Below are 25,212 nucleotides of genomic sequence, written 5' to 3' on the forward strand. Positions count from 1 at the left end.
TTATGTCAAACATCTGATCCAAAAGTAGTTACATTCTTGACAACAAAAAGTGATAAAGAAGCTGTAGAGAGCAATGAAAATTGATGGGGAGAGAGACTGATAAACAGCAAAAGAGACCCATTAAGGGCCAAATGATTGGTAAAGCCTGAGGAGAGGGGACTCAGAGGTAAATTGGAGTGCAGGTTAATCATTTCACAGGTGCAATCAGCTAGCTCTTACCCACTATTTCTGGTTTGTTCAGAATTGAAATCTGAAGGCAACTTATTAGATTTTGGGTCTGACGTCATTCTGTACTTGTGAGAGGAAAAGAAGGACCATGACTCCTGTGTTTATGGAACTCACTGTAATAAAATCAGTAAGTTTCAAGGTAAGTTCACAGAGTTTTTTTTTTTTTTTAACCGGGATTGAGCAAAATAAAATTAAACAGAAGTGTGAAATGTAAGTTTCCTGGAGTGTGTGGTTTCTAATGAGTTCTAACTTTTAAAAGGATAGTATGATCTTCTATTCAGATACTAGGGACTCATATTTGGTCAGTTTTCCTTTTCAAGAGAAGACTTAAAACAGAACACTGGTGTTTTAGAAGCAAACTTTAAGAATGTACTTCTCTTTCCCTTCAGCAGACGAAAATAAAGACCTCATCATATTTGCTCCTCAGTCTCATCACCACTGTGTGAAGAAATTTGATTATGTTCTATTTTCAGAAGCAGGTAGATGGAATGCCTACTAACTTCCTGGGTGTTTGGGGCATATTAATTCATCTATTCTATCCATACATCTATCTGAAGAAGAAATTAATTCCCATTTATGTAGATGAGGAAGCTTAAGCTCAAAAAGATGAAAGTTGCCTGCCAAGTTCACATAACTAGTAAATTACCAGAGATGAGTCTGGCTTCAAAGTCCATTCTCTTTCTGTGAATGCTAATTATACACCATGTTATGTAGGAAGTGTTAACCTGATATGTTATTTTTAGGATAAGCAATTTTCCTGAAAAATTAAAATCTATTGATTTTTGTTTCAGCAGTTATTTATTAGTATCTACTAACAAATGTATAGCATTTAAGTATTTAAAAAGTGACTTTTAAAATATTATCTCATTTGAAACTCATGACATTTTTTTTGGTTTTTTGATTGGACTGTTGACTGCTTCCAGGCACAAACATTGTCTTCCTTTTCTACGTAACTCCTTTTCTCCACTTCCAGTGCACTGCTGGGCTTGAAATAAGTTCTCAAAGAAAAGTTTCTGGATAGATTTAAATGTCATCTGATAGCCTACATGAAGAAAGAGATGTTTATGTAGCTTCTTTTGTGTCTACAATAAAGTATCAGCTCTCTCTGTTTTATTTTTCTTTAGCATGAGGCAGATGCCTGCATTTGTGTTGAGACTTCTTTGAATCAACTTGTCCATCCCAACAGGATGCTCATACTGTCTATTGGCTTCTTTGTACCCTGGCTTCTGGATTGAGCTTGGGTACAAATATAAAACCCCTTTGCTCAGCCGAAGTATTAAGAACAAAGAAGGGAGTGCTAATGGGCACAGCATCCTTTGCCTCATGGTGAAAGTGGCTTTATGGCAGATGCAGAGTTACATGTGGTTCCTGGCCCATGAAGACCTGTACTAGCCCTCTACAAATCACCTGTCCAGTGGGGAGTCATAGAAATAGGAATGCATATCAAGGTGGAGCCAGAAGAAGGTGGATGACAAACACAGAAATTTAGGTCTGGAATCAGAGATCAAGCAGTTAATAGTTTTTTCAATAGGCTCCTGGCTCCCTATTAACCTCTTTTCTGAGCAGGTCTTCCCTGGCACCTCCTCTCTTAAAGGTATCTCCCAGAGGTGGTGTATTTCCTCCTCAGACTCAGTCAGAGGAATGGGTGTTTAATTACCATTGATTCCATTTGTATATATTAATTATGAAGATATATTAGAAATCTACATGTTTGTTTAACCAGGGAAAAGATTTTCTCAGGTTCAAGGTATGTGAAAAAATACTGTTTACCTAACTTCTAATTTTATATTACTAAACAAGAAAATCGTAACAATATTCAGTAGTTGAATTCCCATTTTACAAGCTTGCTTGTGCTTTCCTTTTCCTTTCCCTCCAACATCAAATAGTAGAAGAATTTAAAGAAATATCCTGTGCAATTTAAATACTTAATCCAAAAATGGGATTGCTTGAATTGGCATAAATCTCTTTTAATGTTCTATTCTGAAGTAATTTTAGGAAATTTTTAATGTTTTATATTTTATGTATTTTAATTCACAATGGCTCCTGAGAATAGGGAAATAAAAAACCTTCCTGTGTGGCCCCCTGATGGTCAAGATCCCTGTAATCTAATAGTCTAGAAGTGACCAGAACAAGACCTGGTGAAAGTGACACTCAGGGCACTGTGCTAAGACCAGAAACTTTGACTTCAGGCTGGGAATGGAAAAGGAACAGTGTCCTGGAGAAAATGCACAAAATGTGAGATGAATAGCTCTTTGCTTCCCCGCTTTATTCTTTTGTGTTATCATACTGACAGAAGCAACTAAAGAAAGTAAAAGCAATGGTATGAAATTTTATTTTATAATATGTTAAAGAAGACAAGTGCCTTCCAGACTGAAAATGAATGTAATATATACTAAGTTTCACCTGGGAGCAATTTTTTCCCTCATAGACAGTTATAATAAGTTAGTTCCAGAAGTTTATGAGTTTTATAATGGAAATGCTGAACCAAACTTAACAGAGGCATCATGTGAGAGCTTGGATATAATAACAGCTCCAAAACCTCCAGAACAAGAGGATGATGAGATCCTCAGTGAGTAGGAGGGAAAGACTAAGAAGTACATAAAAAACGCATGCCAAAAAAAGAACAAATATGTGTTTTCAGTACTGCAGCCCAACAGTTGGAATTATTTGGGGGGATGATTTGGGTGGCTGTCTTTACAATGGACTGAAATTGGTTTCTTATTTTAGCCACTGCATTGGTTCAGCTTCACTCTGTTCCATTCTAAAAATGCACCAGCGTATCAGTCAGCTGCAGGGCACTTGACTCCGTGTGCGTGCCTGCTATGAGATTAGGGTAAGTGATCAAAACTTGAGAGCACAGATTTTGAAAGTTTACTGTGATAGGTGGTCTGAACAAGCTAAGCAAGGCAAATCAGAGCTAGCTCCAATCTCTACCACCCATCACAACATTAGCCGTATTTTAAATGGATCCACTTGACTTGGCTCTTTTTGGTTATGTTACACTGAACATTTAAACTATCTTAAACACTTAAATTTTATTGTTGGATTTCCTGCTTATTAAATCATCAAATAAAATAATGGTGCCTTAGCAAGGAAGACAATTAAAATAGAATATACTAATGAAACTGAAGAGTATCAGAATCATCTTCCTTCCTCTTAAACTTGTACAACTGCACATATGTGTCAGCAATCACAGATTAAAGAAGTAATTAGTCTGAACAGGGAAAACGTGAAGCTGATACTTAATATGCTAACAGACTGTGAGCTTGAGAGCCTCAATTTTTAATACAGTTGCCAGCAGAATTGCAAAAATCTGTTCTATCAAAGTCCATCTTTCTGATAAGATTTTAAAAAGGCAGTTCTGGTAAATTGCATCCCTATGTCATAAATCCACATTTTTAGAGATTTATGGACCCTAGAGTTAACTGACATGATGATTTATATCATCTGTGATTAAAAGCTAAATGGCTTTATTTGCCTTAATGTTGTTTCCAAAGAATTAGACTCCTAAAACAACAAAATGTCAAGGAGCAGCATTTAGTGCTTTTCTTCATAGATGACTTCTACAGGGCTTTGGGACCTGTTTATGAGCAAGTGGCACTAGGGGAAAAGGGAAAAGTGGGATGTCAGTTGTATTTACCAAAATAAAATGTATGGAATTGTTTAACACAAGCAAATAGAGGAGGAAAATTAAGGCAGTTTTCATACTATTGTTTCCTATTGTTCTTTCCTCTGCTTCAATCTTTGATTTCCCTTCTGCTCCACTGACTCCTTACTCCCCACCCCCCCATCTACCACACACACACACACATGCACACACATTTAATTAAAGTCTTTGAACTAGAGGTGAATAGAAATTAGGTTCTCCATGTACATTCTCAGTTCTCAGGCTCATTTGCAATAAGTGATTCCAAAACATCTTAAATTTCTGAAGGCGATTCTGAGCAGATAAAGTGAGCATCAGAATGAGTAAGTTACTTGTGGAATTACTGATGAAATCCACTAATTTAAGGTTTTCTAAGTTAAAATGGAGGAATGCACCAGTACTTTTTTTTTGAATTTTTGAATTTTATTTTATTTATTTTTTATACAGTACGTTCTTATTAGTTATCTATTTTATACATGTTAGTGTATATATGTCAATCCCAATCTCCCAGTTCATCCCACCACCACCACCACCCCTGCCCTTTTCCCCCCTTGGTGTCCATACGTTTCTTCTCTACATCTGTGTCTCTGTTTCTGCCCTGCAAACCGGTTCATCTGTACCATTTTTCTAGGTTCCACATATATGCATTAATATACGATATTTGTTTTTCTCCTTCTGACTTACTTCACTCTGTATGACAGTCTCTAGATCCATCCATGTCTCTACAAATGACCCAATTTCGTTCCTTTTTATGGCTGAGTAATATTCCATTGTATATATGTACCACCTCTTCTTTATTCATTCATCTGTCAATGGACATTTAGGTTGCTTCCATGACCTGGCTATTGTAAATCATGCTGCAGTGAACATTGGGATGCCTTTTTGAATTATGGTGTCTTTTTGAATTATGGTTTTCTCTCAGTATATGCCCAGTAGTGGGATTACTGGGTCCTATGGTAATTCTATTTTTAGTTTTTTAAGGAACCTCCATACTGTTCTCCATAGTGGCTGTATCAATTTACATTCCCACCAACAGTGCAAGAGGGTTCCCTTTTCTCCACACCCTCTCAAGCATTTGTTGTTTGTAGATTTTCTGATGATGCCCATTCTAACTTGTGTGAGGTGATACCTCATGCACCAGTACTTCTGAAGTGTCCTTTCTGCTCACTGGTCATCAGACCTAGGGCAGAAACCATTGACTTGATTTTATAAAATCAGCACCCTCCCCATTCAACTGGAGTGACTTTTCAAATATTTTTGGTGGAATCTTTTCTTCAAATAACATGCTATTTTGAAACTGGATAATATTTTTAAAAATCAGATATAAAAGAATAAGTTGTTTGAAAATAGCTTAGAAAATTATCAAAAAAGAAAATCATTGAGGAGAGGCATGCTTTATCAGCTATTAAAATATACTCTAAAGACATAGCAGTAAAAACAGTACGATGTTGGCACTGGAACATAAAAAAATAAGGAGTGAATTAGAATATAGAACCCAGACAAATAAGATATGATAAAGGTAGTTTTTTCATTTGGTAAATAACAGTTTTGCTTAATCAGTAGCTCCAGCACAATTGGCAATCTTTCAGAAAGAAAATAAATCTGGATTTTACTTCATGTAAAAAATAAGCAAGGGATGAATTATGTATTGTAACTTAAACATTTAAAAATTATATAAATCTATGTATAACCTAGAAGTTTGGAAGGCTTATGTAATAAAGACATAACTCTCTACTGGACAATACAAAAACAAAAACAAAAAAGTAGGCATATTTAATCACATAAATGTTTAGAAAATATTTTTAGGGCAAAATATACCATAAACAAAGTCTGTAATAAATGATTGACTGAGGGAAATATTCAAAGTACATTTGAGAGATCAACAAATTTTGAATAAAATGAGCTCTTACAAATTGATAAGAAAATCACAACAAGAAAAAATATAAAAATGAACAAAGTACATCATGAATAGATAGTTCACAAAAGAATAAATCCAGAGAGCCAATAAACATATTGACAGAGGTCCAGCCTATTTGGTAGTCAGGAAAAGCTTATTTAAAAAAATGACATACTCCTTATACTTATAAGAATGAGAAAAATTGTAAGAGATAACATTCTTTGTAGGGTTATAGTATAAAGAGTAGATTCTTACTTTGCAAGTAGAAATGTTATTTATTATAGTCTTCTTAGAAACAATTCTGGCAACAAGTATTAAAATTGAAAATACACATACTCTTCAACTCAGCATTGCTTCAGCTGGGAATTTGTTCTACAGAAAAATAAACCACTAGGATATACGAAAACTGAAAACAAAGTGGATGCCCATCAAAAGGAGAATGATTGAATAAATTATTGTAAATTCATAACATAGAATAATGCAGCTAAGGAAAATTTAAGATTTTCTCTGGGAGAGTTGACTTGGGGAGATTTCCAAGATGTAGTATAAAATGATAAAAACAGAAGACAAATAAGCAAAGGAATGATAAGCATAGGATTATGGTCATTGTTAGTAAAAAGAAACTCTTATTATTATGTGTTATGATTATGCGTTATGAAGGACATACACCAGGTTGTCAATACTGGCTATTCAGGTGAGTGGGAAAGAGAGGAGAAAGGCAGAGGTGTAAAAGACAAGGGAAGAAATCAATGATAAGAATAATGTGTTTGCTATAATCTTGATTATGGAAATGTTCAACAACATTCTGCTGGTAGTAATTTCAGAGCAGTGAAATTTCAGGGGATTTATATCTCTTAGTTATAGCTGAAGATCTAAAGCTGGGAAAAGGATAAGTCATGTACCATTATAACTCATCATTCATATCCAGGCTACATAAAAGATTTCAACATTGAGAATGAGAATTTTTTTATCAGATTAAAAAGGTTTTTCTCCTTGTTTCCAGTTGGAGGATAGGTTTTCCCCCAACTCCTCAAGTAAGTGGTTGTGCACCAGAAAACCGTCAGAAAGCTGGACATGTGTTCCAGATTATAAGGGACAGAAGGGCTCATAAAATATGTGAGAGTGAGAATTTTGTTGGAGTTGTCTCTGGCAGGAAAGGCTGTGATGTGTTGGAAAAGGCCTTTACTCCCAGACATTGGTAGAGAAAGGATACTTGCATGTTTCAGGTGGGCAAAGAAGTAGATTCCTCTTGAGGGACAAGACTGGTGTCATCTTGAGTAGTGCCATGAGTAAGAGGTCCACTTGGGTGATTCATTGATCCTCTAAGGAGGGGATTTGAATGGTATGGGCTGGTGAGGGCTGGTATCAAAGGGAGATTTGTAAGTGGCGGTACAGAAGAGGTACTCCCTGTGTCATGGAAGAGTTTCAGTGTCAGGGGTCTCTGAAGAATCATCCAAAGTGCTCCATGAAAAAAACAAAAAACAAAGTGCTCTGTGAGAGAGTCAGCTTTGAACATCTGCCACATCCACAGGGCCCCCATGCTAAATAACAACCATGCTAGTCAAGGAAGACTTCTTCTGCCCCTTAATCTCCCTTTTCTTTCTACCAACTCCTCACCACTGTTCTCTACCCTCATGTCCTGCAACTATGATAAGAACAATATAGGGAAAAGGGACAAAAAGGTGACATGGACAAAACCTACTCTCCTTCCCCTTGAAGTCTTCCCAGTCTGAGCCAGGGAACATGGAAGTTTTATATTGAATGAGACGCTGAAATTTTGTTCATAGATTGCACTATAGACTTTTTAATTCTCTGAATGTTGAGATAATTTGTTAACTAATAAAAATGACTAGGAGAGTTACAGGATCTGCCTGAAACCTCATCGAGAGGTAGAGGAAAACAAGTCAGAAGAGGAGATTCAAAGAAGAATTAGCTAAAAGGAGTAACATTACTTTCTGTTTGCACTCCACTGCATCTCTCTCCCTCAATGAATTAACTACAGGTATATTTTATGCATGGTTAGAGAGTTTTAAAATTCTCATGTGTTTTTATATAATAAGATACAAAATCTAAAGCTGTATCCTGTATAAAAAAATAGAGAATTCCATTCAGAATTTCAAAATACAAAACAAAACAGAAAACATTGGAGTTGCTCTGATTGAAGACCTCATTCATGGGTCCTCTCCTTCAGCATTCATTCTCACCACCAGCCCCTCATTACCCACTACCACCCCCCATCCAAACACATAGGCATCTCCACAGAACCCAAGGGAGCTGAGTTCTACAATTTGAACATCACTGATTTAGAGTGTGTAGAGTAGGTGGTTTCTAGGAAGTTGTACCAAAGAAAATGTTTCCTGAGTGCCTGCAATGTGTCTCTCACTTTAGCACATTCTTTTATTTCTTTTTTGTTTTGTTCTATGTATGTATGTATTTATTTATTTATTTAATATTGGAGTATAGTTGATTTACAATTTTGTGTTAGTTTCAGGTGTGTATAGCAAAGTAATTTAGTTATACATATACATATATCTCTTCTTTTTCAGATTCTTTTCCCATATAGGTTATTACAGAGTATTGAGTAGCGTTCCCTGTGCTATACAGTAGGTCCTTATTGATTATCTATCTTATATATAGTAGTGTGTATATGTTAATGAGAACCTCATAATTTATCCCCTTGCCACCTTTCCCCTTTGGTAACCATAAGTTTGTTTTCTAAGTCTGTGAGTCTGTTTCTGTTTTGTTAATAAGTTCATTTGTATAATTTTTTTTAGATTCCATATATAAGTGATATCATATGATATTTGTCTTTCTCTGTCTGACTTACTTCACTTAACATAATAATCTCTTGATCCATCCCTGTTGCTGCAAAAGGCATTATTTCATTCTTTTTTATGGCTGAGTAATATTCCATTGTATATATATGCCTCATCTTCTTTATCCATTCATATGTTGGTGGACACTGAGGTTGCTTCCATGTCTTGGCTATTGTAAATAGTGTTGCAATGAACATTGGGGTGCCTGTATCTTTTCAAAGTATGGTTTTCTCCAGGTATATGCCCAGGAGTGGGATTGCTGGATCATATGGTAGCTCTATTTTTAGTTTTTTAAGGAACCACCACACTGTTCTCCATAGTGGCTACACCAATTTACAAAGTTGTTGGAGGGTTCCCATTTCTCCACACTCTCTCAAACATTTATTGTTTGTAGACTTTTTGATGATGACCATTCTGACCAGTGTGAGGTGATACTTCATTGTAGTTTTGATTTGCATTTCTCTAATAATTAGTGATGTTGAACATCTTTTCATGTGCTTTTTGGCCATCTGTATGTCTTCTTTGGAGAAATGTCTATTTAGATCTTCTGCCCATTTTTTGATTGGGTTGTTTGTTTTTTGATATTGAACTGCTTGAGGTGTTTGTATATTTTGGAGATTAATCCCTTGTCAGTCACATCATTTGCAAATATTTTCTCCCATTCTGTGAGTTGTCTTTTCGTTTTGTTTATGGTTTCATTTGCTGTGCAAAATTTTAAGTTTAATTAGATCCCACTCATTTATTTTTGTTTTTAATTTTCATTACTCTAGGAGGTGGATCCAAAAAGATATTGCTGTGATTTATGTCAAAGGGTGTTCTGCCTATGTTTTCCTCTAAGAGTTTATAGTATCTGGTCTTACATTTAGGTCTTTAATCCATTTTGAGTTTATTTTTGTGTATGGTGTTAGAGGTTTTTGAAGTTTCAGCTCTTTATGCTGTGACGCCATGTGATTTTTAGGGCTAAAATGGAGTTCCTGAAATCCATAAGAAAATTGATTGCCAGAAACCCACTGCCTTTTGACCACGAGGCAGAACATAAAGATTCTTGAAAGAGGACAGAGTCATGTATTGTCATCTTCCTCTGCACTAGCATGTATTTCTTCCACCTAAGAACTTACCCAACACAAAGATTCACCTTTTTAGTGATCTGAGGAGGCATTGAAATGCTCTGTTGAGGTCTGGGAGATGAAGAGAATTTGGTTCATTGACTTGTTTTATATCTAGGAATTATTCCTTATATAAGGATATAATTGTATTCTCTTTCCTAAAGCTGTTAAAGGAATGGGTAAAAGAGAAAACAATCCAGTTCTGAACAATGCAAATGAACTCTCAAACTGGAAGGTTGGTATGAATCACTTGTTCACTCATTCACCCTGTCAGTCAACAAAAACTTACAAAGTATATACTATATTCCAGGTACTTCTCCAGGAACAGAAAATATAGTGAAAAACAAAATCAACAATGTCTGCACCCTCCCAGGTCTTACGATGTAGTAGAAATGAGAGCAATAAACAAATAAGATAATATTCTTATAATTTCAGATAGTACATTTTTAAAAGAAATGTAAAGCAGAGGAAATAGAGCATGATGGGCAGGTGCTATTTTAGGTAGTGTCATCTGAAATGACAGTCAAAACCCAAGTAAAGTAAGGGAATAAATCTTGCAGCTCTGTGAGGAAAAGTGTGTTCCAAACAGATGGAAGAGTAGATACGATACCCTTAGGCATGCTTGTTATTCTACAGGAGCAACAAGGGGACCAGAGAATGGAGATGTGGATGAGTTAGTGTGAGAGTGGTAGGGAATACTGTCAAAGAGGTAGCCTAGGTGGCTCTTGTATTATGATGCTAAGATGCTGTGGTCCATCTTAACACTCTCTGAAGTATCATATACATATCCTCAGGACAGGAGTCACTTCCCATGGCACTTCTACCCAATGTTGTCTCTCGTTTATTCTCTCTTGATTATGTCCTTGATTTTGGAACTTTGATAATAAATATCTATAAGAATATACTCTGGAAAGATGAAGATTTGAGAGGGCAAAAATACCTTTGTCCCAACTGTGATAGGAAAGAACTCTTTGGAAACAAAAGAAAAATAATTTGGAAAAGAAGGAAAGAACGGCAGTTTACAGCTAAATTAGTTCCTTTCTGTTCCTCTGTGAATTGCAGTATTGACAAAGTTTATTGACAGAGAAGCAAAATTTGGTTAAAACTAACCAAGTAAAGTAGGATGATTTCATTTGCCCAGGTCATTGGATAGCAACAGTTAAAGGCATGTTTTTTTCAAACACCTGAGAGACTGGTTGGTAATGGTTGAACAAAAATAGTTGTTCAATAGGAAAAGAGTATGTCTCTGGGATAAAATCTCTGGGATTCTGTGTAGTTCTGTCTGTGGGTAAGAAGTGGAGAGGCCTGAAGCAGAGCTTTCCATTTCATTCCAGGACAGCCCAGAAAACTAGACACCTGTGGCAAACAACAGATCCCTCAAATATTCAAATGTGAGTGTGATAAGTGGGTCCAATCAAAATCATTCTGGGATTTTTAGTTTATGGTTACATATAAACTCTCCACTTAATGCTGAATATCAGTGTTCTACAGCAGTAATTTGTAATAGCTAGTACTTGAAATTGTTCTATCCTGTGATGTGGGGGCAGGGGATAATTGTCCTATTCTGATATTATTACACTCTTATTTGGGAGATATTGTACATGGCTTTCTTTTATAAAATATATAAATCCTAGCTGATAAGGGTCAGAGTGGGCCTGCTTTTTTACTCTGTAATTTTAATAGCTTTTTTCTCTCTTGTAAAAGGACAATTTCTGCTGTTTTATTGATTAAATATTACACACACACACACACACACACACACACACATATATATGATAATCACCCAAAACCCATAGTTTACATGACTGTTCACTCTTGGTGTTGTACATTCTGTGGGTTTAGACAAATATATAATGACATGTATGCATCATTGTGGTATCACACAGAGTATTTTCACTGCCCTAAAAATCCTCTGTTCTCTGCCTATTCATCCCTCCCCACAACCCCAGTCCCAACTTCTGGCAACTGCTGATCTTTTTATTGTCTCCATAGTTTTGCCTTTTCCAGAATATCATATAGTTGGGATCACATGGTATGTAACCTTTTCAGATTGGCTTCTTTCACTTAGCAAGAAGCACTTAAGGTTCCTCCATGTCTTTTCATGACTTGCTGGCTTATTTCTTTTTAGTGTTAAATAACATTCCATTGTCTGGATACACCACAGTTTATCCATTCACCTACTGAAGAACATCTTGGGTACTTCCAAGTTTTGGCAATGATTAATAAAGCTGCTGCAAACATCCATGTACAGGTTTTTGTGTGGACATAAATTTTCAACTCTATTGGGTAAATATCAAGGTGTGTAATTGGTAGATCATATGGTAGTGGTATGTTTAGTTTTATAAGAAATTGGTAAACTATATTCCAAAATGTTCCAAATTTTTTATTCCCATCATCAGTGAAGAGGAGTTCCTATTGCTTCACATCCTTGCCAGCATTTGGTGTTGTCAGTGTTCCAGAGTTTGGCCATTCCAGTAGATGCATAGTGCAAAATTAAACAAAATTATTGGCCTATGAAATCCCAAAGGATAGGAACTCTTATTTAAAGGTTTTCTTCTGTAAATTTGAATTTTTTGTATTTCTTTGGATCACGGTTACTTGTCTTATATTTTAGATATTCTTATGACTCATATTCACTATAATGCCAAATATTATTTCATGAAACTATTTACCTGGGTGAAAGTACAAATATTTAAATGAAAGAAGATATAAAAAGAAATGGATTTAAAACATTTACACTAGTATTTATGTGAGCATCTTGAAGGGGTCAACACTTTTAGATCAACATTTTCACTGTTTAGCAGTTAAGAGGTCTGATTCTTATACCTAAGTAGTCACTGACCAATTGTGCAACTCTGTGTACCTGGTTTTGTCTTTCTGAGCCTCAGTTTTCTCACCTCCAGAATGAGAGGGGAATAACCTAATGATTTCTTAGGACCACTTTCTTGCCAATATTCTATAATTCCTTGCCAGTGTAGTCAATATGGTCAGTTTCTCTTTATCCACAGCACTCAATGTGGATATTAATATGTTAATATGGTTAACTAGTTTACTGTTTTCCACATTGGACCATATATTACATGTGTCTGCGGGATAGCAGATTTAAATTTATATATTTTGGGGTCAATATTAAAATGCCTGAGCATTCCCTAAACATCTAAGCAATATTCATAGTAGAAGAGGCAAGTCAGTCTAGCACTGTTAATTCTGAATTAAATTGAGACTAGATTGAATTATACTGTTTTATTTGCTTTTTTCTTTGTTTCTACATGGTTCAAATTCTTTGAAAAATGACAATGAATCCAAGTTCCTAGCACCAGATTCTAATAGGAATTGATTAAGTACTTACCACGTGCCAGGTACTTGGTAACAAATCTATGAAGTAGGTATTATCATGCCTCTTTTACAGATGAGAAGTCCAGGCATGGATTAATTAAATAATTTGCCAAAGTTTGCATCAATTATAATGATCATTGAGATCATTGGCAAATTGCTTAATTTTTCTAAGCTTTATTTTCATTTATCAGTCAGGTTTCTGGCAGAAAACAGATGGCATGCACAAACAGAGTAATTAAAGAGAATTTAACAAAGGTACTCATTTGAACGTTGTGGGAAAGGTTAAGGAAAACCAGAAAGGGATGATGCTTCACCTCTGGGCTAACAAGGGCTGGATTATCACCAGCAGGTCTGAAGGGCAAGGGGAGGGAGTAGCTCCGAGGACCCCAGAATACCTATAGCTGTAGCTATAGCTGCCTGACAGATGCTGTGACTTTCCACTGAGCAAGGCAGCCACTGCCAACCCCCTGAGCAGAAGTGATGGAGGCAGGAAAAGAACTTGGATCTTTCTCTCTCCCACCCTTCAAGTCTCCTGCTGCCCTCTCCATTGGCCAGACCCCATGAGAATCCAGAGAGCAAAGGGACCTGCGTGAAACAGTCTATAGAGGTCGGCTTCCTGAGGGCCCAGGACAGAATAGAAAATGGGAGAAAGATCTAGTGGGATAGAAAATTAGCTGGTGCATTCACCTTCTATAAAATGAAAAAGATATTGCTGCGATTTATGTCAGAGAGTGTTCTGCCTATGTTTTCCTCTAAGAGTTTCATAGTGTAAGGTCTCACATTTAGGTTTTTAATCCATTTTGAGTTTATTTTTGTGTATGGTGTTAAAGAGTGTTTTAATTTCATTCTTTTACATGTAGCTGTCCAGTTTTTCCAGCACCATTTATTGAAGAGACTGTCTTTCCTCCATTGTATTGTCGTGCCTCCTTTGTCATAGATTAATTGACCATAGTGCATAAGTGTATTTCTGGGCTTTCTATCCTGTTTCATTGATCTATATTTCTATTTTTGTGCCAGTACCATACTGTTTTGATGACCATAGCTTGTTAACCAGTACTTTTGTCTTCCTACCAAACACTGTGTTAAGTGCGTGGAGTATTTCAAAGGTAAAAGATAATGTCTGTGCCCTCAAGGAGCTTAAGTCTTAGAAACAGAGTTTGATACGGCACCAATATGTAGCTAAAATGATAAACTCTAAATGTTAAAATGTTAAGTGCAGGCTCTGGTGTTAGTGTGTAAATTTGGATAAGTAACTTAAAACATTTAGGTATCAACTTTCTTGTCTAGAAAAATAAGAACATAAACAGTACCTTTCTCATTGGCCTATGCTGAGGATTAAATAAGCTGATTCATGTAAAACATTTAGAACAGTGCTTGACATATTTTAAGACAATAATGTTGGCTGTTATTATTATTATCTGCCAAGTGTGATATAGAAGGTGTGAGCAAAGCCTTAGAACTATTCCCAGAGGAGAGAGCATGACCTTGGAGGGGCTGGATTAGACATCTTTAAGGTCTATTCTAGGTCCTGAGGTTTCATGGCAGTTCCTCAAGGTCACACTATAGATATAGGCAGTGTCATAAATACTGCAAGTTTCCGATGTGCATTTAACCACCTGACCAGGCTTCTTCCCTTCTCTGAGTCTATAGACTGCATAAAGAAACTCTCCTCAGGATGGTCATAAATGAAATACTGCATCAGCTATTTAGATGTCTTAAAAAGCGTATATTAAGGATGATGGTATTGATGGTACTTACTGGCACTTGAACCCAAAGCAGTAAGGCATTTATAAATCAGCCAACATCCCTTGTACTCCTGGATCTAAATTGTGAGTTCTCAGGCTATGTATCACAGATGTGTTTTTGTCATCTATGCTTTTCTCCTTGGAATGCAATTTATTATTTTTATCAATATTAATGTAGTTGCTATTATTTTTTTAGATGAAGTGTATGTGTCTATCCATATCTGGCTTGAACAAATTTCTTTTGGATCAATTAGAAGCATGCTGTTTTCTTTTTCTTTCTCTGCAAAAATGTTCAAATGTTTATTGCTTAGGGTTTTTTTTTAAGCCAAGTATCACTAAGTAGTTTTTAAAATTTGATTCTATACTTTGATGAAAAGTAATAGTTAGTCAATAAAACACCAGGAATTATCCTTTTGCAAGAGAAAAATAAGCTTCTAACTAAAATGGCAGAGTAAGAAACCACCCCCTCCTTCCTCTCCCTTTACAGAAGCTGGAGTGTTCTGAAGGTTTGGTTTCCTCCTGTGGTTTTGCCATGCACACTGTGGTAAGAAAGCGTAGATAGTGTCTCTTTCCCATGCCATGGTTTGCTTTATTAAGTGACAGTGATATATTTTTAAAATATTAAAGTCTAAAAGGAAGCTCAGAAAATGCTGAAAGAAAATCTTGCCTTTTATAAATGAGAATATGTGAAAATTCAACTTGGTAACTTAGTTTGGCTGGCTTTTAAAATTTTTCTCTGTTGCTAAGGTTGCTGAATGGTGGGTATAAAAATGAGCTTAAAGCAAGTGCTTAGGACAGGCTTTTGCCCAACAGTAGTCACAGCGTTTATAAGCGGCAACCTGTCCATATGGAAGAGAGAAAAGCTAGAAGTGAAAATTACATCATCCCTTCCACATTAGACAAGTTAATTAGTTGGTCCATAATCACAGACTCTGCTCCAGATAAAAAGAACAGCTTTTCTTCTTTTGAATGGGAAAGGCACAAAAGGTGTAATACCTGCGTAATTCATTAACAGTAAGAATGTTTTGGAAGAAGAAATTCTGAATTTAGATTATCCTGAACTTCCACTTATAACAGCTAAGGTGGTGGTGAGACCTTTGCAGTTTCCCCAAACAAATTTAAAATGTGAGAATTTCTTTTCTGCCTGTCAGAAGCAATCTAAGTCATTTGGAAGCTTTATGAGGTTTCTTTTTTTGTTTTTTGTTTGCTTGTTTTAAGATATTAGAACACTAGTGTACTGAATAAGCTGTGGAGCCTTGTAATTGAAGAAATAGTTAATAATGTCAGATCCAAACAACAACAACAACAACTAGATATTGGGAAGAACAACCTGTAACAGAAAGGTGACAAACTAATATCATATGAAACAGAATTCTTAGAACAGATGGACTAAGAATTTAAAATAAGTTTAATTGAAATACTCAGAGATAGTGGGAAGCAGCCGCATAGCACAGGGAAATCAGCTTGGTGCTTTGTGACCACCTAGAGGGGTGTGGTAGGGAGGGTGGGAGGGAGACAGAAGAGTGAGGAGATATGGGGATATATGTATAACTATAGCTCATTCACTTTTTTATAAAGCAGAAACTAACACACCGTTGTAATGCAATTATACTCCAATAAAGATGTTAAAAAAAAAGTTATGAAAAAAAAGTTATTACAAAAAATAAATAAATAAAAGAAATACTAAGAGATGAGAAAGATGTTAATAAAATGTTGGAGAAGTCATAAAAAAGAACCAAATGAAAACAGTAAATATGAAAAATATAGTAATTGAAATAAAGAACAGAATAAATAAGATAAATAATCCAAATGATGCAGGTGAAGAAATAATCTGTTTGCCAGAAGATCAGACTGAACACTCTCAGAAGGTAACAGAAAGAAATAAAAAGAGAAATTATAGCAATAAACTATGGGGTTTGAAGACAAGAAATAAAAGTGCTAATATACAGTTAATAATATTATTAATATTACTATACAGAAGAAAGATGCTGGTGGTCATAGTGGGGGACAAAGGGAAGATATATTTGAAGAAATAAAGAATATTTACTTATCCCAGAGTTAAAAAAATGACAGACCTCTTATTTGAAGTAGTGCATAAGGTAAACCATCTGTATCTCAGTTTACCCACCAATAAAATGAGGATAGTAGAATGTTTCTTACTATCTTAAAAAACTAATATGAGGATTAAGTGAATTAATGTATGTGTAAAGCCCTTAGAATAGTGCCTTGTACATAACTGCTATTTTAGTATTAGCTATTATTATTACCTAGCTTTATTGTAATTAAATTCTAGAACATCGAAGACCAAGGGAAAATGCTTCCAAAGAGAATAAGCATATCACCTAACAAGGAAAAATGTTTACATTGATATCAGACTTCTTAACACCATAATTACATGGTAGAAACAAGAGCATTATATCCAGTCAGGCCTCAAAATATTGACCAGATGGAAACCCACTTTGAAAAACTCTTGGAGAATGTACTAAAATAAAAAGATACATAAAAGCACAAGGGTGCTACAAGAGATACATGAAGTAATGGTGGCCAAAAACCTAGGGGATATCTTGGTTATTTTAAAAAGCTCAGATTGAGGAAAATAAATTCTAAATACCATCAATGTTGTGTTGGAGGTGGAAGGTGGGGAGGAAGACCAAAATGATGTGAAACCTGCAAGATACTAGTATTTTATATTTAAGAAACTAATAAAGGAAATGTAAGGGGAAAACCCATAAATATAGATCTTAGATTAGTTTCAACCATCGTGAGAATAAAATAGCCAGTAAGGATTTTCATGTGTTTCTGGAAGGACTGATGCAGCTATTCTGGGAAGCACCCTGGTAGTTATTCATCAAATTATATATGCATATAAACTATGGCCCAGCACTTTCATTCCTGGTTCTGCACCACAGAGAAATTACTACAGGAGTCCATTTGGGGACAAGTAGGAGGATGCAGTTGGGGTATCATAGACCAACACTGGATGATGGATGAGTTAAGCAGAGTGACAGCAAAAGCCACTCCAGCAGCAGTGCTGGCAGCCCTGAAACCAGTGCACAGTCGGGTAGTGACTTTATTGAAATGCCATGTGGCATACACAACTTGTGGCAGGACCCTTCATGAGTGCCCTACTAGGTAAAGTTTGAACCCCTAGAAGTGGCGACATAGATGGAGAGAGGAAGTCACCAATGGCCATGAACAGGATACTGACAAGACGTGACGTCAGCCTGTGATTGAGTTGGGGCCATATGGTTGCAGTGAGCAATGTGTTTTTGTGGACTTTGGGCATCACACGCTTCTCAGTCTTACGTTGCTAATTGTGGATCCACAAAAGAACAAGAATAGGGAAACTGAGGGGAAAAAGACTGGTTTCATCACTAGATGGATTAAGGCAACTGCTCAAACTTGAACTATTAGAAGGGCTCTTAAATATGTATTGGAGATTTCAAAGGGATCTAGGGTGAAGCAACACCCTTGGTTCAAATGACCTTTTTCTGCACATTTTCAAACTGTTACACATAGTAAAATAGCAATTCCAAAATCTTGCAGTACTGTGGAATCAATAATTTTATTGGTATAAAGCTTATCTATCACCTAGTATAAGACCTAGTGTAGTGGTGAATTGCCTGATTCTGGGAACAGATTATGTGTTCAAAGCCCAGCTCTATTGTGTACTATTTTAATGAAGTAATATACGGAAAGGACCTGGTACTTACTGTCAAAACAAATGTTTTCCTTATTTCCTTCTATTTAATCATTAATCTGATTGAAGAGGTAAATTTTCATTTATGTGATTCATAAATCACATTTTATGACTGTGTCCAAATTGGGTAGAGCTAAAGTGTTGGAGTCATCTGATTCTCACTGCTGTTTGGGTTCAACTTAAGACCTAGATTAGTCTCTTGAGAAGAATTAGGTTGGTTAAACAGAATTTTGGATTTTATGTTGGATCAGATCTATGGATCAGATCTTTGGTCTATTATTCCATAGCGGGCTCTGAAATTCTTGGTTAATGAAAAGGTATGCAAGTTACAAATAGCCATTTATGATGTGACATAAATTTGTACCATTATCCTTACATATTAATTTATAATGCTAGAGTGTATAATTATAAAAATTATTATTGTCATTTATAACTTCTAAATATGTATTTTTAGGCAAAATTAAGTACTTTTCTACTCTATAATTTTTAATACCTTCAAGTTTTAAGTTTAACTACACCCTTTTTGACATTAGGGCTTGGACTATCATAGTTTATGATATGTACAGTGGTGTTTATTGCATATTTGCTCTTTTCTCTAGCTTGAAAAGGATATAATTGATATTGCCAATTTAGCGTGATAAACAACGTAGAAATTCAGAATGAGAAAAATGCTAGAAATAATAATTATATTTGTCAAAGCATATGTAAACATTAATAAAATTTATAATGATTTGGGTGCTTAGACTTGATTTTAGATTTTTCTAATAGTAGTGGGAGACCAGACTGCTTTAAGAGTGTATGTGTCATATATACAAAGAAATGGAGGTAGGAAGTCTATCCTCTTTTTTTTTTTAACTTCAATTTTGTGCATGTGTGTGAAAAAAAGGAAGATATATTTAGAAAGGAAAAGAGAGAAGAGTGGGTCTAAGTTACTTTCAGTTTAGTTGATTATTTAAAAATTTGGAAAAATGTAAATAAGACCCATAATATTCTCAAAGATAAGAAAGAAGGCAGGGAAAACCAACCAGAGATTTGGTTCTGTCATAATTATGATGTGAAATTAAAATTCCATTTCTGCTGGGAAGTTTTCCCTGGTCCTCAGCTGGAAGTCATTTCTTCCTCTTCTGACTTTCCAGTGCATCTCCTAAAGCACTTAAGGCCTTGTCTGGTAGTGATTTATGGACACTCTCCAGGGTCTTCTGATATTATAAGATTATAAACTAATTGAATAGAGGATTTATATCTGATTCTGCTTCAAGGTGGAAGGCAGTGGCTTCTAATGGAAGAGCATGGCATTTAGAGTCAGCAAGAACCCAGTTTCAAGCCAAGCTCTTCTACTTCCTGTCTGACTACACATTAATTTTTCTGTGCTTTGATTTCCTCATATATAAAATGATGATAATAATACTTAGTTTATAACATTTGGGAAAGATTTTATAAAATAATCCCTGCCCTGCTCCTGTTCCTTGCATATATTCAATAAATGTTAGCTCTCTTATTTCATGTCTCTGATAAGCATTCCTTTCTTCCATATAGGAGGCCTTCCTATGAACAAGGAATGAATCAGGCATTTTGCAACTGCATCTCTCACTATTGGAAAGGCAATGTAACCATTATGTTTGACAAGTATGGCTTGTTGGATGTGATCATTAAGCGCTTTTATTCCCCCCCCATGCTCCCACACTGTTATTTTAATTTGTTCAATAGGGCCAGTATTTCCCCTTTTCTTGGATAAAATTTTGGCGAAGCCCCATGACTTTTCTGATTACTTTCAGATAGTCAAGTTCTCTGGCCAGTAATATATAGGTCTCATTTCATGTGATAATTAAAACTTCAAACTTCATTTGAGTTCCAGCTCCTCTTTTCAGCTCACTTCTGTTGCCTGTTAGCCATGGCCTAATGGGTCGGTGGAGGAGGAGCTGATTGGCCTCTTCCACTGACTTATGCTTCTAACTCAAAGAGGCAAGAAAGTTATTATTTGGCTAATACTGTCACAAATTGGTACCAGAGTCTCAGATTATTGTTGTTATTTTGTTATATTTATTTTCTAAGATGGAATTTTAACTCTTAGAACAGTTTTAATGGATACGTCAGGGACCATTCCAACCTAGGCCCTCCCCATTGCTGGAGATTTTCTAACTGCATTCCCTTTGATGTGAATGAGATACTTTCTCTGGCTGAATATGAGGTTCTCATTGGCCTTGGGTTATTGATGGGCCTTTCACACTTTCATTCAAATAATATATCTTGAGCCACTACTCTGTGTCAGATAGTCTTCTAAGTAGATCAATTAGTGAACGAAGATTTCTACCTTGGGAGCATGTATTTTAAAGGAGAAGACAGAAAAACAATAGACATAATAAGTAAATAACACAGCATGTTAGAATGTGACATATACTATGGAAACAAGAGCAGGTTAAAGGGGATCAGTAGTGCTTGGGTGGGCTAAATTGTAATTTTAAATAAGGTGATCACTTCAGGTCTTATTGACAAAGTTGATTGCAACTCTTCCCTTTCAGGTATGCTCACCCCTTTGCAATGTGACTTTGCTGCTTCAGGAGTAGAATCTCTCCATGTTTTGAGTAGAGGCTTGGCCATGTGATTTGCTTTGGCTAACAGGCATTAACAATTGTGAAAAAGGCAAAGGCTTGAAAATGCTTGTGCATTGGGGTTTGCCCTCTCTTTCTGCTAGGGAATCCTTTACCACCAAGTGAAGAAGCCTAGTTTTGCCTGCTGGAGGATGAGAGCCCAAGGGGAGATAGAGCTCTCAGCTTTCCAAACCATTTTAGCTAAGGTCCTAACTGAGGCTGAAGACCATCAATCTGAGGTCATTCTAGATCCAGCTCCAGCTGAGCTGGCATAGACAAGAAGATTATAGTAGCCAACCCACATAATCATGATCATTAACAAACTGCAATAGCTTTAAACTACTGAAATTTGTGGTTGGCAATACCTTACTGATACAATGATGTTTTAACAAAAATGAAGGGCATCCTTCAAGTTGGAGGTGGGTTAGCTTTCTCTGAGTACCTAGATTTGTGGATGGGGTTGGCTACTTGAATAATTTCCAGGTTCTGTTAAGAAGAAGGAAGGTGTGAATTATGCTTGGTTGGTAAGAGTGCCCACTGCTGTAGATCCCAAACAGCTACAGGAGAGGAGAATTAAACTCAGTCTGGGTGGTGGAGAGGGATAAGGAAATGAATCTATGTGGGGGTAACACTTAAAATGTAGGTTGGAATTCTAAATAACAGATGGCCAAGACAGCTGGGAAGAAAAGGGCAATGAATCCTTACAACAGAAGTGGACAGCTTAGGCAAGGCACAGTGATCTGTGGATCATGGACCTTGGGGGAAATGCAAGTAAGTTGTCTTGTCTGAAGTAGAATTGTGCCCAGATATTTACAACATTATCTGAAGGAATTCATCAGCTTCATCTCTGGTACAAAGAAATATCCAGGAACAGGAATATGGAACTTCAAGTATGATAGCACTTCCAAGAGATTTTATGGGAAATTAGTTGCCCAGGGAAGGTCTGGGCAAAGGCACTTGTGTGTATCAGCTTACAAGGAATATCTGATATGATATTCCCATGCAGAACTAGAACAATTTCCATTGAACCATTTCTTTAAGAAGGAATATAATGGTGAAAAACTTAAGAACTCTGGGCCCAGACTGAAAGATTTTGAATCCCAATCCTGCTACTTCTTAGCTGCTTGACTTTGGTCAGTTTATGTAAACTTTCTGGTCCTCAGTTTCTTTTTCTGTGAAATGGGCATAACACACTTCCTTCCTGTTCCCCACTGCCATCCACTGCCTTATTTCCAGAGTCTAAAGTGTAATATTTCATGACCTGCTAGTGCCTCGCTGCTTGACTTGGATGCATATACTCCTTTTTACCTTTCTTATATGTAGGATGTCAGCATTCATGGGATTGCACATCTGTTCTTGCTCTGCATAATCATACAGAGAGATTTCCTTCCCTGCAACCTGAGGATTACATTTAAAAATTGAATTGATAGCTACTGCTCTGAAGGCCATTTCCCTCATCTTTTCCTGCCTTCCAGGTTTAGAGAATTCAAATATGCATTTAACCTATTTTTAATTGGTTGAATTGCATTCTCTAAAAAGATATGCTCAAATCCTAATCCCTGGTATCTGCAGATGTGCCCTTACTTGGAAATAGGGTCTTTGCAGATGTAGTCAAGTTAAGATGGGGCCATCCTGGATTAGGGCGGGCCCTAAATGCAATGACCAGTGTTCTTAAAAGAGAGGGAGATTTGGAGACATACAGACACGCTCAGAAGAAAGAATGCCATGTGATGACAGAGGCAGAGATTGGAGTGACGCATGGATTTCTATGTCACTCTGCTGTGGTTGTTGCAAAAGCTATTATCAATATTCCCATCAGGAAGAAATGGATCTATGCAAGAAATTCAGTGTTTAAATACAGAAATGAAGACCGTCGGCAAGGAATAACTTTTTTCCCTTTATATCTTACAGCTAAAACATAGCCTTTCTGCTGCCAACATTGATATTTATCATTATCTTTTTTTTTTTTTTTTTTTTTTTTCCGGTTACAGATTTAATGAAGTCTGAAAGGCATGCGCGATCGTGTTCAGAGATAGGGAGGCCCCGCCAGGCTCTCTCTCTGCACCTCAATAGAAACGACGTGGATGTGGTGTCCAGGTACCATGGCCAGGCCCAGCACACAGGGTTCCCCGGCAGAGAAGGAATCCGACGGCTTGAGGAACTCCTGCGCCGAGCCCAGGATAACATTGCAGTCGCGGTTGGTGCAGAGGAAGCAACCGACCAGTGTCCGCCCATCTGTCATGCGAATGCGCATAGTCTTGTTGAGCAGCGCCTCCAGCTGCTGCCTAGCGCGCGTAGCCGGTGAGTCCTCGCGCTCCCCATCTGAGTCCCCTGCGCTGGAGCTGCTTTGACGCCGGGTGCAACAGCCATTGTCCTCTCGTAGCAGCATGGTTGGTCCAGCTGCGGCCACTTGTTCCCGGGCCTCCTCCAGGCCCTTCAACTTCCTAAGAACCTTTCGGGTCCGGTGGTCTGAGATCTCGCGAGCGTATCATTATCTTTTTCTTAAATTTAAAAACAATTCTATTAATGTTCCTTTCACTGTATCAGATTAGTTGTGTTGGATGAGAATAATAATGATAGCCAGATCGTCATAAGATGCCTCTATCAAGTTTTGTTTTGTTTTGTTTTCAGCAGACTTAATGAAGCAAATCAAGATTTACCAGTCCCCCGGACACTTCTTTACTCTTTAGCAAAGGGATTTGAATGTAACAGTTACTGATGAAGAATGACAGAGCATTTTGGTTAGTGCACATAAAATTGTTGTTTGTTCAGCTTATAACAAATACAGTTTAAATTTAATTTCAAATTTCCTCTTTCTTTTCTCTTTGAACCTTTGATTTGAAATTCTTCTCACGGCCAAAATGCTTTCCCAAATTGCATAGACACGCCGTTGCTTCTGAGACCGAATTAGCCTCCGAGATGGGCTCACACAGCCAGCAACACCCCGGCCTGCAGGCCAGTGCCAGTTTGTAGCAGTGTCCAGGGAGATATCAGCTTCCTAACTGATTTCCCCCTCTTCCCAACCTAATTATTTGGAGACCTTCAAGCTTTCCAGAAATATCTGCAATTAGTCAGATGGTGTCTAGGGCTTTGTTTAAAATTACAATAGAAAATTTATCAAGACCATTTGGTCTAATCTCTCTCATCATCTTCCCTACAGATTTTTCCTCTTCTCTCTGGAGAGTTAGAAATGAGCTGTCATGATTATTATATAATTACAGAGAATAATAACAATAATAATGCTTGAAATTATTATTACACCATGAATAAGAATGATGTGTAAAGATAACTCCTTGTCAGATTTAGAAAGATTTTCTTCCAGAAGCTCAAACAATGAACAGTTATTAGCTTTACAACCTCTTTTTTGCCGATCGTGGTTGGAGCCCTGGTTTTGTAAACCAGGGGTCATGAGTTCATACTTCACTAGAATGTCAACCTACATCTAGTACCTAAACAAAATGACTTGTACAAAACAGTAGTTCAATAAATATTGTGCATGAGTTAATAATAGGGAAAATTTGGGGGTAAAGATAGATTATATTTCACTATAAGTAATCTCCTTTTTAAAATGTTTTTGGGCAGCTTATGTGTATGTAGCAAATATCTGGTTAGGCAAAGTTTAAAAAGAGAAAACACTTAGAATGTAAAACTATACCTTGAGTTTGATTTCTAGTTCTGGTATTTTCTGTGTCCTTGAATAAGCCACACCTCTTGGAGTTTCAGTCTTCACATTGGAGTTTATGCACACGCACGCGCACACACACACACACACACACACAGAGCATTAAAGGTTTTCTTTAATCCAACTTTAAATATAAACTTGAAAGCCTCTAGTCGCCTATCCTTAGTCTTATTTCCATTCCCGTCTCCCCAGAATCAGCCACTTCATACATTTATTATGAATTCTTCCAGTCATATACAGGAATGTACACATATGTGAATGAAAAAATATAATATTGTGTGCCTACAACTTTTAAAAACTTGCACAGATGCTATCAAAGTGTATATAGTATCCTGAAACTTGCTTTCCCCCTCCTCACTATAGTTTTCAGGATCTGTTCTTTTTCTTTTTAATATTTATTTATTTATTTTTATATTTGGCTACGTTGGGTCTTAGTTGTGGCATATGGGATCTTTTTCGTTGCGGAGC

General features: G+C 36.6%; 1 protein-coding gene across 1 annotated transcript; it reads right to left on the reverse strand.

Annotated features, from left to right (window-relative positions):
* Positions 1-23,051: 23,051 nt before the first annotated feature.
* On the reverse strand, positions 23,052-23,538 carry LOC133093277 (N-alpha-acetyltransferase 38, NatC auxiliary subunit-like). Its single transcript, XM_061193040.1, has one exon. The coding sequence runs from the start codon at positions 23,449-23,451 to the stop codon at positions 23,089-23,091; it is 363 nt and encodes a 120-aa protein (XP_061049023.1). The 5' UTR covers positions 23,452-23,538; the 3' UTR covers positions 23,052-23,088.
* Between the last annotated feature and the right edge of the window lie 1,674 nt (positions 23,539-25,212).

Source organism: Eubalaena glacialis, chromosome 6 (genome assembly GCF_028564815.1).
Source record: "Eubalaena glacialis isolate mEubGla1 chromosome 6, mEubGla1.1.hap2.+ XY, whole genome shotgun sequence".
Taxonomy (NCBI): Eukaryota; Metazoa; Chordata; class Mammalia; order Artiodactyla; family Balaenidae; genus Eubalaena; species Eubalaena glacialis.